The 13,391-nt window shown below is 41.7% G+C and overlaps 1 protein-coding gene across 10 annotated transcripts in view; it reads left to right on the plus strand.

The window, feature by feature from the left end:
* tead3b (TEA domain family member 3 b) overlaps nucleotides 1-11,985 on the plus strand; it is a 54,141-nt gene extending 42,156 nt beyond the window's left edge. For 2 of the 10 annotated variants that reach the window (XM_042088088.1, XM_042088095.1), the window contains exons 5-14: nucleotides 265-327; nucleotides 2,292-2,303; nucleotides 4,065-4,193; nucleotides 4,540-4,586; nucleotides 4,897-4,958; nucleotides 5,511-5,749; nucleotides 6,499-6,672; nucleotides 7,581-7,724; nucleotides 8,190-8,342; nucleotides 8,826-11,985. In XM_042088088.1, the coding sequence (XP_041944022.1) occupies nucleotides 265-327; nucleotides 2,292-2,303; nucleotides 4,065-4,193; nucleotides 4,540-4,586; nucleotides 4,897-4,958; nucleotides 5,511-5,749; nucleotides 6,499-6,672; nucleotides 7,581-7,724; nucleotides 8,190-8,342; nucleotides 8,826-8,939 (1,137 nt within the window). In that variant the 3' untranslated portion in view covers nucleotides 8,940-11,985. The other 8 variants (XM_042088087.1, XM_042088093.1, XM_042088091.1 and 5 more) reach the window with 5 other exon arrangements.
* The last annotated feature ends 1,406 nt before the right edge of the window (nucleotides 11,986-13,391 follow it).

A 13,391-nucleotide genomic window follows, 5' to 3' on the forward strand; every position in this document is an offset into this window, starting at 1 on the left:
TGTGTATGTTTAACCTTGTCTCAAACTCCTCCAGGTATCTAGTCACATACAGGTGCTAGCGCGGAAGAAAGTTCGGGAGTACCAGGCTGGCATCAAGGTACGCATTGCCCACCAGCCTGCCCTTGGCCAGGGGCATGACTGGGCATCTCTTTCCTCTTTGGTTACGGCTTCTTCTCTTTCTCTTTCCTTCTCTCTGGTCTTCTCCCTCCCTCTGTCCTCTTTTCTGTCATCCCTTCTTCCTCTCCTGCCTCTTTTCTTCTGCAGGTTTCTAGCCATTTGCAGGTTCTCGCCCGGAGAAAGTCTCGCGAGATACAGTCAAAGCTGAAGGTATGCGCTTCTCTGCTGGGCTGGGCTGAACTGGGTGGGGCTGGGGGCGGCTTGGCTTGGCTTGGCGCTAACCAATCAGAGATCACTCTCAGAGCAAATATCAAATTGCGCCTGATTCCTAGAATGGAGCTGGCCCTAATCAGGGTTGAATCTTTTCACGAATCAGATGTCAGAACAGTAAAGAGGGAGCTGCTGCAGTGTAGCTTAGCATTCAGTCTGCTTCAAACCTAGTGAGTCAAGTTTGACCATTGAGCATGTTTACAGCTGGCCAAGGCTTCTGGTGGCATGAAGATACCCCAATCCACCCCTGTGGAGCTGGAGAGGGTGCTTTGAGTTAGCTGCAGCTAACTGCCTGGAATGGATCTAGCTGTGAATTGCTAATGTAGCCATGCAGCATCAGGGTCATATCCATTCCATGCTGAAAACTACCCATAACATTAGTTAAGTTGTGCTGTATGGTTAGCTTTGAGGTCATTGGTGCTGTTAACTTTGGGCTTGTTGATACTGTTAGCTTTGTGCTTTGTTAGCTTATAGCTGACTGTTGTTGATGGTTTTGGATTGCTACTGATGGCCTTGAGCTGGCTGATACTAGTAGCCCTGCTAGAAGACTAAAGGAAGACTACAGATGTCTTTTGGTTGGTTGGCACTTTGTGTTTTCCACTAGTTAAAAGAAGTGTTTAAGCTGATTGATGCTGGTTGCTTTGAGCTGGTCGGTGCTAAGGCTGTGCTACTACTGCTTATTGGCTGTGCTGTAGCTGCTGGTCCACAACTGTGGCTCTGCCTTTAGTCTGTCCTTTAGACTCTCTTCAGCCTTTCCTGCTTTCCCCTTCATCGCATCTCTACATCCCGCCACTCTCTGGTGACAACTGTTCTGTCATTCTAAACATCCATGTGTGTTACAGACAGTTTCATGACACTTCTGTCAAGTTTGTAAAATGTACTTTGAAGTGACTGGACCTTGAAGTATTTCAACATGCACTTTGAAGTACGAGTGATAAACTAATTTTTCATCAAGTTCATAACAAGTTTTCATCATGTTTGTTTATCATGGCACTGACACGTTTTTGAAACTGCATCCATATATCCACGCTTTTAGTCTCATCTGCATTTTCACTTCAACTCCTCGTGCCTAATCTCTGGATCTAATCATGAGGACCCACACTTCCTTTTTTTCAATGCTGTTCAGGGACACCAGTGAGGGACCTGAGCTCACAAGCACATGCTGGAGGCGCACATGTGCGTTGGAGAGCGCAGCGCAAAAAAAGTGACTCTACCAGTCTGCAGAAAGTGCACATTGTCTATTTTCATTTTACTAAACCTGTGACTGATTGCATAACCAGCACATGCCATTGCACTTTTACCATAATTTGTGGAGCTCTCATCTTATAGGAATCACCAATGGAAGCACAGTTCTGCATCCCTTCTGTGAATGCATATGCGCAGAGTAAATCTTTTTGCAGTCAATTTACCATGTTTTGAGGTGCAGGTTACAACATAACCTAAAATGGCCACTGAAGCATCTGTCCCTCTCTCACACACAAACTTCAGCGCCATCTCTAATGAAAAGATGAGTCCATATGCAACACCCCTTTATCAAGTTTCATGAAAATTGCCTGGATAATATTTGGCAAATCCTACTGGCAAACAGACCAACAATCTACACTAAAAACAACCACATTGGTGGAGGTTGTGAGAGGCAGTAGAAAAATCTCTTTAGAGAAAGAGTTCTTTAACACAGACCCATAGGAGCCTGGGTAAATGATCCTCACGATAACGTCCAGCAACCCCCTTGCCATAATGATTGTTTTGAGGAAGATGAGTTTACATTGCCATGGAGTTTCTTGAGAGTGACCATCACCATTTTTAGGGCATGAAGAGAGAAGATGTATTTTGAGGAATTTTGCAAGATCTGTATAAATCAGATAGTGTGTACTAATGACTATTTATTTCTTCTTTTGATTCAGGCCATGAACCTGGTAAGTGTGGTTTTGACTCTTCAGCCATATGCTTTGCCTTGCTTGGCTGAGCCATATTGTGCCGCCACGTCTCGCCAACTTCGCTAAAGCTAATGCCAAATGCTAATGGCTAGCGCATGGCTCCCACCTCTAGTAGGCCTACAACTCCCAGCAGCCCTTGGGTATGAGGGCCATGTGTCTGTACTACGTAGATGCTTTGGGAAAATCAAAGTATTTTCCTTTCTTCTGCTTCATTAAAATATTTTAGAGGAAATAGGGGGGTTGTCCCCTTAGTTGAGTTAATTGCTTCTGGCTGCTTTGCGTCTTGTCTTTCATTGGACTGTGCTAGTGTGAACGGAATGTGCAGAATGGAGGCTTACTTTATGACAACATACAGTGGTCCAGGCTTAGGCTTTTTTAGTCAACCCACATGTAACTTTCTGCTGCTGTTATTTATAACAAATAATTAAATAAGTAAAGAAATATGTCCATTCAAAGTTTGATATGACAGTCCAGCCATTGCCGTGACTTTCAGCTTGAGCATGATCCTCTGCCTAGCAACTTCCTACCCCATCATGCAGTACTGTAAAATGATCAGGATGTGAGTCATTAGCAACAGGAGGTCCCTCTGGCCGAGAGAGAGAAAGAGAGTTAGCATGCTGGTTGGAAAGAAAGACTGCTTTGGCCCTTTCTCTGGCTGTCTGTATGGACGAACATAATTCACCCTCACAATCCTCTCCTTCTGCCCAGTTCCCACACGGCCTCTCCTGCACCCCCTTTTCCTCTCTCCACAAAGAGCCCTGTTGTCCCCTCTCTGGACGGGAGAGCCAGTCCACCTGTCGGGGCTAAGCAGGACCATCCACAAACTTCCCAGAGCCTATGCATTGCCTGGTGTAACGTTACATTAAAACACCATGCTGGGTAACTTTCTGGATGCAGGCCATGGCTGTGGCAGAGCAGATGGTCGTATCCCTAAGGATAAATTAAAATGGATGTCTAAATCTCAGTCAGAAAGAGGCTGATCGAAGATTGACTAAGTCAAATATGTCCCTGGCCCAAAGCCAGATACATCAGAGATTCATAATTACATTTCACAAACATTTGGTATCCACATTTCTGCTTGGCTCTGTCTGAATGTTGCTGAGGGGCTTGTTATCGATCTTTGGACAAGCTCTTATTCTGTTTGATTCTTGGCATGGCATTCAGGATTTTAACCTTTGGCAGTAAAACTTGGAGAGAATTGATAGCCTGTCTGGTCTGTTCAGCTTTTCAAAACTGTCTCTGCCTCTCCTTCCGTTTTCAACTGCCTTGGCCAATGAGAGGACCACTCCAGGCTTGACTACGTCTGTTGTCCAAGCACATAAAAATCAAATGTCATAGGCTAGAGGCTATTCTACATTTGCTAATTACAGCACAGGCAAAATATACTCCTGGAGTGATCTATCTTGAGGGACCTAGAATGCTTTCTCAGTCAAATGTGTTTGGTATGCAACAACCTAGTTTTACCGGACATAAAAGAAAGCTGTTTCAGAATTCTAAAGGTGATGTTACAGGTACATACATCAGATTTAATGAACTCAGATTTCTCTACCCCACTGATGTTGTAAGTGGAACTGAGGCTCATTCAGTTGATCTGAATTATGTATTTTTCTGTATAGGGTTTACCCTAACCCTTACCTTAGGGATAACCTAAACCCTAAACCTAATCCTAGAACATGTGTTTCTCAGCCCGAGGGTTCTGACGTTTGATCTGAATATGCTACTATTCCATGCCTTCCTCAGGACCAGGCTTCGAAAGACAAGGCTCTCCAGAACATGGCTGCATTATCCTCAGCCCAGATCGTGTCTCCAAACCTGATCAAGAGCCAGTTGCCACCCTTACCCCAGCCCCCCTACCCGCCCCCAGCCAGGGTGAGCTAACTGAGCCTCAAGCCTATAGCTATTACCTATAGACCCTTTCAACAATAAAAGGAATACCAATCTACTTCCTCTGCATTAAGATAACATATGGAATGTTAAAAAGGAAGTCTTGTGGGGCCAACTATGATGCTGATAATGGAACTCTCTTGAAAGGGTCTATAGATGTTTGTAAGAGGATCTGTGTCTCAACATGAGGACCAATTTGTCTGATGAAATTGTCCTCATGTTGAGAGACAGTTACTACAATATTAAACTCATGCAGAAAGACTAAATTATTTCTGTGATCATCTTGTGCCATTGCACCATTACGAGGCCTTATGGAATCTTTTTCTTTTAGTTTTGGCCAACGTCCATCCCTGGGCAACCTGGACCTTCTTCTCAGGAGTGAGTATAGCTCTCTGTAAACACAAATGTTAATAGCTGTAAATACCTACCACGTATTTGTGTGTTTGTGAGTTTGTGAGTGTATCAGTATGTGTGTTTGTGTCTGTGTGTGTGTGTGTGTGTGTGTGTGTGTGCATGTTGTACAGTATGTACCTGTAAGTGTAAGTGTGTGCCACTGAGCACTGAAAGGACTGTACCATATCTGTTAGTGGCTCTGCCTTCACAAGTTCAGCCAAACCACCTCATATGGCCTCAGTGAATGGGCTTCTCCATCTGGGCTATATCAGTAATGTAGCGTGTCTCTCTTCAGCATCAAGCCTTTTGCCCCATCCTACACCAGCCTCCCAGCACCCGTGCCATCCTCCATACCCTGTAAGTAGCTGAGCAAACATAAAGGTTGAATCGTGTCCTGATTATATTGTGAGGTTTATTTGTCTATAAAGACTATTTGAAACAGGGCCAAAACATTTATTATAGACCCTTTCAAGAGAGTTCCATTATCAGCATCATAGTTGGCCCCACAAGACTTTTTACAAGACCTTTTTAACATTCCATATGTTATCTTAATGCAGAGGAAGTAGATCGGGAACCAAATAGAATGTTCAAGCATTGTTTTTGTTTTTATTGTTGAAAGGGTCTATTCTAACACATTCAACTGTAAAGGCTGCCAGTGAATAAATGAGCGTTGTGAAGTGGGTTGCTCTATGTGTGGACCAGAGTAATGTTTTAAAGGACATTTGATTATTTAGGTAAAACACATTTTAACTCAACCTGTCCTCTGTGACGTCATTTCTGAGACGTGTTAGTATTAGTCTATGTAGTAAAAACAGGCCAATAAATTAAGTGTGTGACCATGCACAGATGAAATTGAACAATATATTCTAATAATCAAATGAATAATTTTTAACCCCTCTGCTATTGTAGTTTCCCAGGTCTATAATAAACACCATGACAACCGTATCAATTCAAAGGATTTGAATATATTTCGGGGCCCCCCTGACTCCCCCTCTTCCCCTCCCCGTCCAGCGTATGAGCCCTTGGTGCCCCCCGGGCCCCCTGCGGCCACAGCTGTGCCCGTGTGGCAGGACCGCACCATCGCCTCGTCCAAACTACGCATGCTGGAGTACTCCGCCTTTATGGAGGTGCAGCGAGACCCGGACACTGTGAGTACCAACACGGAACACACACACACACACACACACACACACACACACACAGACTCACACACACACACACACACACACACACACACACACACACACACACACACACATACACACACACACACACAAAAGAAATGCATACATGTGTCTGAGCAGGTGGCCTCTTAGAAAACTCAGGTGTCAAACAGCAATGTAGAGTTCAGAGGCATCAGATGTTTACTTTTTGCAAGTTGCTGAAATTCCAACACTGACGATTCAATTGCAAAATCAACGTTACTGTAATGATAATTCACATTCAATAGGTTGATGCAATACAGTGCTGACTGAGATTTGGGGATTGTATCCAGGTGCATGTTGGAAACAATGCACTGTGTCAGTTAGTTCAGCTACTGGAAATGGTGTAATCAAGCACGTATGTGGCCCTTGTTTTGGTCACGCTGCTCTTTTTAGATCATGCTTGTTTTGTCACCCACTCTGAACGTAACTCTCACACATAAAGAATTTAGTAAATTTGTTTAAAATGTACATGTTTACGTGTTACCTTGCTTATTTATTTTCGCAGTCTCTGATGAAGGCTATAGCAAACAAACATAAATTTCTTATTTTATTTTATTTATTTTTTTGATCGGCTGATTAGTGTTTTATTTCCTCACTCCCACAGAGAATGTTAACTCTCTTACTGTCATGGTAATACTGTCATTTGTATCTTTATAACTGATGTCTTTGTTTTTCACATTCTCATTCTGTAGTATAGCAAACACTTGTTTGTCCACATCGGTCAGACAAACCCATCCTACAGCGACCCTCTCCTGGAAGCGGTGGACATCAGGCAAATCTACGACAAGTTTCCTGAGAAGAAGGGAGGGCTGAAGGAGCTCTACGAGAAGGGCCCGCAGAATGCCTTCTTCCTTGTCAAGTTCTGGGTGAGGCTAGCCTGGGTGTTCCCATGCTGCCTTGCGCGCGATTTGATTCACGCTGCTAAGGCAGCCTGGAGACCATGGAGCAAATTTTTGCCTGAGATAGGGAACCAATCACAGAACAGGGGGGAAAGCAAGACGATGATGAGCTATGCACAGATGCATTTGATAGACATCCGTGGCACCCAATAAACGGATCTGGGCATTTTTTTCAAATACGAGAAAATGTACATGTGGTTCCCATACCACGTCTCATTGAGAAGTGGTGGCGCTAGCCAGGCTAGCACACCACCACTGATTCCACACTGCAGAAACATGCATAACTTTTAATTGCCCCCACTATACATTATAAATAAAGGTGTCATATCTACACACCTGTACTATACACTTTAAATGTGTCATATCTACACACCTGTACTATACATTATAAAAGAGAAGTGGTGGCGCTAGCCAGGCTAGTGTGAGGCACCAGTGGATATTGTTTTCTTTCTGTATTATTATTTTTTTTACTTGACAGTTGAGATAAAAAAAAAAAAATCATAGAGACATTTCAAATTACACTCTTATGTCCAAACTATGTTTTAGTGCTTGGAAGGTATTGCTCCATCTTTCTCTCTGTTTTTTAAGCAATATTGACTAGTCAATAGAGGGCGCTAATGTAAAATCTAAGTGATCTGTGTGTCATCATTATAGAACTCTCAGGGCTGGTTTCCCATACATGGATTAAGCCTGGTCCGGACTAAAAGAGAACCTCAATTAAGATTTCCCTTGAAAAAAAGCTTTTGGTCTAGAACTAGGCTTAATTCATGTATAGCAAGCCAACACCGTGTACTGTAGCTACTTAGCTGCTAGCTGGTGCTTGTGTGTACGAGACCCTGCCCTGGATGCTTATTCCTGATGCTGCTCCCACTCAGGCTGACCTGAATAGCAGTGGGATGCCCGATGGGCCTGGCTCCTTCTACGGCGTCAGTAGCCAGTACAGCAGCCCGGAGAACATGACCATCACCGTCTCCACCAAAGTCTGCTCCTTCGGAAAGCAAGTGGTGGAGAAAGTCGAGGTAAGCAGACATATCCTAGCTCTCTTTCCTTCTCTGTTAAAACAATATTTAAAGTTCCACTTAAAGCTCTACACAAAGGTCTTAAACATTTCCATTATGAGTTCTTGTAGCTAAAATAGTGGCAATATCAACATTAAGATTATAGGTTTTATATGTCTTGGGAACACGTACATGCAGTACAATGATGGGTTTCCGTATTCAGCTCTATATGTTTTTGTTTCTCCACACAAATGGCCTTTGTGTCAGTACTGGCACATAGTGTTAGTTGAGCCGTCATTCTTTACTTTTGTTGAGGTATGTCTTCCTCTATATCTGTTTCCCGGACTGCTGTGTATTCACCATCTCCTCATCTTTTCCATTTTCTGTGTTTCATCCCACTTTCTTTCTTCATCTTTTACTCTCCCTCTTGTTCGCTCCATCCCTTTCTCTCTCCCTCTCTCCTTTTTTCTGTTCCTCTTCTCCTAGACGGAGTATGCAAGGATGGAGGGAGGGAGGTATGTGTATAGGATCCACCGTTCGCCAATGTGTGAATACATGATCAACTTCATCCACAAGCTCAAACACCTGCCCGAGAAATACATGATGAACAGCGTGTTAGAAAACTTCACTATTTTACAGGTAAGCTACCTCATCTTTATCACATGTTTACAGACAGCATGTGTTATTATTACAGGTGATAAGGATTTGGTGTGTTTTCTATCTTTTCCATGTTTTCTTTCTTTTTCTCTCAGGCTCTCATGAGATAAGAAATTATTAATGGTATTGTCATGAGATAAGAAATTATTAATGGTATTGTCATGAGATAAGAAAAAACAAAACAGATAGAATTGAAATATTGGGATAATGGGAATAGTTTTCTCTAGACAATGACATGTTTTTGTTTTGAAATGATGTTGACATTCCATGGGATCTAATACCATTATTCGCTTGTAATGTAATTGTGCGTGTAAAGTGGAATCTTGAGGGGGGGGGGGGGGGGAATTAAAGTCTTGAGACAACAAATTAAATTAAGTAATTATTTTTTGGAGAGCAGTTACTTGACTTTCATGTATCTGATAATCTGATGTAGTTTATGCTTTTTGTCCCATTCTCCACTCCCAGGTTGTGACGAACCGAGAGACTCAAGAGACATTGCTGTGTATAGCGTTTGTATTTGAGGTCTCAACAAGTGAACACGGAGCTCAGTATCACGTCTATCGCCTCATCAAGGACTGAGTCCTCACAGACAGTGGGCTGGGGATGAACTTTAGTGACCATCCAAGTGATGCCACCAAACAAAAGACTGCACAACATCAAACACAAACCAAAGTCAAACAGTTGGTACAAATGACAAGGCATATATATTTTTTCTTTCAATCTCCTCAAAGAACATTGTACAATAGGATAACATGGATGACGCTTCAAGTCAAGAGGAAAGGATTTAAGCCTAAGTTTAGGCTTTCATTTTTTTGTTTTTAACAACACATGTATTTAAATGCTTAAAAGACAAAATGGGTCAAGTTGGTTTTGTTTCTTATCAATACAGATATTTTGTTTTGATTTCTGAGGGTACTGAAAGTGCGAGTTTCATGATGGTTAAGAATGTTCATTATTTCTCTACAAAGGCAAGAATTTCTCTCCCTCATAAGCAACACGTGCTGTAGAGCTTGAAGCATGCAGATCATGGGCTAGGGGATAACTAAAGGTTTACACACAGTTTAGTATTTAAAAAATAGTGATAATCAAAATGGCATATGTTTTTTTTTTTGTTCTTTTTTGAGTAATAATGTAAACAGACAGAAGCCTCTGTCCAGTGATGACTTTCGCTGAGTCGTCGTTCTGAAGTGCCTTTCGACTTCGCTGAGTCGCCGTTCTGAAGTGCCTTTCGACTACCTCACTTCATATGCACGGGTGGAGAGAGAGAGGACTGAGGGGTCACACACTACACCCCTTTTAGGCATCTGAACACTCAACACTACAGCCGCATCTGGACACAGCAAAGTGCCTCAGCATCCTCGACCCCTACTCAAGTACACGTCTTCACTATCACAGGCACATATGCATCACTGAGAGGTCAAACAAGATGATGGGAAACAGATGTGATGCAAGGGACCTGGTATCTATTTTAACCTTGAAATGAAGCAATACTAGATTCAACCATCCGCAGGGCCTGTATTCAAACATCAACTAATCATTTGTTGGTGCTCTGACGTCTGTTACACGTTATCCTTTTCATAGTTGCCTTTCTTCTGCTCAGTCTGACTTTTGCTTGGACGTCAGTCTGACTTTTGCTTGAACATCAGGGCCTATGACGCCTGTCTGATCCCAAAACAAAAGCACTAGGGCCTCAGCCTTTCTCACAGACTGACAAACCAGATGAATTAGGCTGCACCCTGTGAATTAGTGACTGTGTGGACTGAGCATTGTGCTTGCAAGAATGTGTACAGTGTCAGGCTTAGCAAACATATCCTTTCTTTTGTCTAGAGTGGAAAAGACACTGTTTAACTGAGTGGGTGTGTGTGAGAGTAACAAAACTTGAGTTGATGAAAGCCATGAGATTTTGAAAGCTGAGAAAGAGAGCCAAGCTGAACTGGACATAAACAAAGTCATCAGTATCTGAGTAAGAGAGGAAACCTTTAAAACCGTGACCTTCTGGCCCTTAAAAATCACCACTCAGTCCAATATGTGAACAAGCATGTTATAAAGATGGCACGTTTTTTAATTAAAATTCTTTTAATTTTTTTAGTTTTATTTGATTTCATAAGCCCACTCCATTCTTCCCTCCTTCCATGGACACACCACAAGTATCCGGAATGGTACTTCTCTACTTTTTGGAATTTTTATGGAATTTTTGCTATTTGTGGTGTGTGCGTAAATTTGGTCGTATGTCGAGGATAATTTTGTTGTTGGATGTGTATGTTTAAATAAGTCTTTTGTTCTGTGTTGAGTACTTAAAAACAGCAAGGATAACTGACGACTCCAACTCTCAGGGCATCCCCTTTTAGAGAGGAATAATATTAATACAAAAATGATAATATTTTATAAATAATAATTAAGAATGCGCTCTGCAGGATACTGACACATGTTCTCCAGCCTTAAGAGGTTGTTTGACTTGAACCTGAAGTGGCCCTTATGGAACCAAGCACCAATCACTGAGAGTGACAGTCATGCCGTGTTAATGAGAGGGAGTGAATCACTGGTTTTGTTGGAAGTATAAGTTGGCAAATGGTTAGTTTAGACTATGGTGGAGAGAGCCAAACCACTGTGAATTTTATTGAATGTACTTGGACATGTTAGTCAAGGTGATGGTGTATTACATCTGAGAATCTGCAGACTATATGTGTGTACATTGAATTGGCCTAACAATGTCTAATATTCATTTTTTTGTTAATGTCACAAATAATGTTTTGACACTGGTTTTGGGCCTATCGTAAAAAGTATTTCACCAAGATGTTTGTACAGTTTGTCAGTGTTTATTGAGGAGTGGAATAACTGAAATTCCTTTGGAGTGATATCAAGCAACAGAAGAGCTTTTCTACCAAAGTTAATATGTGATGTATCTAGAACAAACAACCAAAGGCTTAAAAATAACGTTGTGTTGTAAACACAAACAACAAAACAGAAATCTCTGCACTGTTTTCACTATTCTTCTCATGAGACTATGCCAAAGCGTATGCACCAGAGCTTTTGAAACAGTAGGGCAGATGTTTGTGGAAAAACATCCAGCCACTATTCTGGCATCCAACACAGATGTACAGCAACAGAAATGAATGGTAACATAAATGTATTGTAGCAAGCCGTGTGGCATGGACTTCAACTCCAGGTGAATAGACATATGACTTCACCCGTCTCAGCACCATTTTGATAAAACTCAGAACTCAGAAAAGCTTTAAATGACTGCTGCCTTGTGTAGCTATTTTTACTGGCTCTTGTTTTTTGTATTATTATTGTTATTATTATTAATATTATTATTATTATATATTTGTGCTTGTTCCTTGACTTTCGATGGATGCTGTTTGCTTCCTTTGAAAACTGTGTTTATTTTTTAAATATGTTGTATCTAAATGGTGTGGGTGTTTTTTTGTTTATTTGTTTGTATTGGTTTGTTTGTCTTTTTTTTCAGATTTTGGTTCCTTGTGGCCTTGGTTACCAACTGTGCATTGTGATCTTGTATATTCTGTTACATTCAAAGTGAGGGGTGTGTATAATATAATCGTAATGACATGTATAATCTTTCAATAAAAGGTTCATGGTTCATCATGGGCCATTTCTCTTCAGAGAATGTACTGACTCACAGGAACTCATTTAAGAGGAAATATTGTTACCGCTAGACATGTAGCCTAATCAAAGTCCTTTTAGGCAAGTCCCTCAATTCGGCGGCCATATTGCAACGCATTTTGGGCACCTATCGGGTATCTATTTCGGGCAGAACTGCACGTGCACAAGGCTTCACAACACCAACCTTGCTCCAGCGGCACATGATTGGCACGATGTATTCACAACACACCACATTGGCACAATGTATTCACTTGTTGATTTTTTTGCCGCAGAAGGGGCGGGATATGTGTAGACAACTGCTATATTGACATTACAAACTAACCCCAGAGAACCTATGCCTTGCTTTTTTAAATGTATGGCCATCTGTCATCTAAGTCTTGGATGAGGATAAAATCAAGGATCACCTGTTATACCTGCATTTGCTTCCAAAATCCTGATTTTCTGTATTCATCACACTACAGTATATCCTTTGCAGCTTTGACTCACCATTGGTCACTAATGACGAGGGCGCTGACGAGGTGGCTGGAAACCCTCATAGAAAGCCAGGACATGTCAACCCTGATTGAGAGTCAGGCGATGACCGCATATGGAGGGGGGGGTATTCTGGTGTATTTTGGGGATGGCCAATACTAAATTCAATCAGATTAATAACCTACATCCTTATTTGTTGACATTGAGGCAATGATTCCATGCAAAGGCTTCAGGGCCCCCTGACCCATGGGCCCCTGGGCCTGGGTTGGAGTAGTGTAACAGACTATTATGCTACCAAATGTTTCATATCCTACATAAAAAAATAAATAATAAATAAAAGGGGACGATATCAATAACAGCATCCAGAAACATGTAAAAGCAGCAGGCTAACGCAAAATGTAACGTGTTACTTAGAGAGTAGCCTAAGAAGTAAGGGATTACATGTTTTACAGTAACGAGTAATGTGTAGCCTAATACATTTTTTTAGTAGCCTAAGGACCCCAACACTGGCTGAGTGGCAAAGCAAATAGGCCTAAGCAGGCCTACAGCAAATACAGAGCAAGTGCCAGCTCTAGGCCTACCCTCCAGAATTATTGCACCTTTGGTAAAGTTGACAAAAACAGGTAGAGCCTATAAAAAATAATCTTTTGGTGATTTATTGTAATCTCACAAGTCACAATGAGGGAAAATCCTATAAGGAAGAAAATGTATTCTGAGAATGTAAATGCCTATATTTACAGTTAAAACAATAATTCAAAGGTTATAATCAACTGGAAATGTGACATGCTTGGACCAAGACATATCTTGTCCCCACCCACAATGTGGAGGATGCAGAGAGGCAAAAAAATCACACAGACACTCACACACACACAACTGAGTTGCAAGAGTAGGGGATGGAGTACGAAATGGAGAGTAATTGACAAGCTTTGATTTGGTTTT

Source organism: Alosa sapidissima, chromosome 4, assembly GCF_018492685.1.
Source record: "Alosa sapidissima isolate fAloSap1 chromosome 4, fAloSap1.pri, whole genome shotgun sequence".
In the NCBI taxonomy this organism is placed as follows: domain Eukaryota; kingdom Metazoa; phylum Chordata; class Actinopteri; order Clupeiformes; family Clupeidae; genus Alosa; species Alosa sapidissima.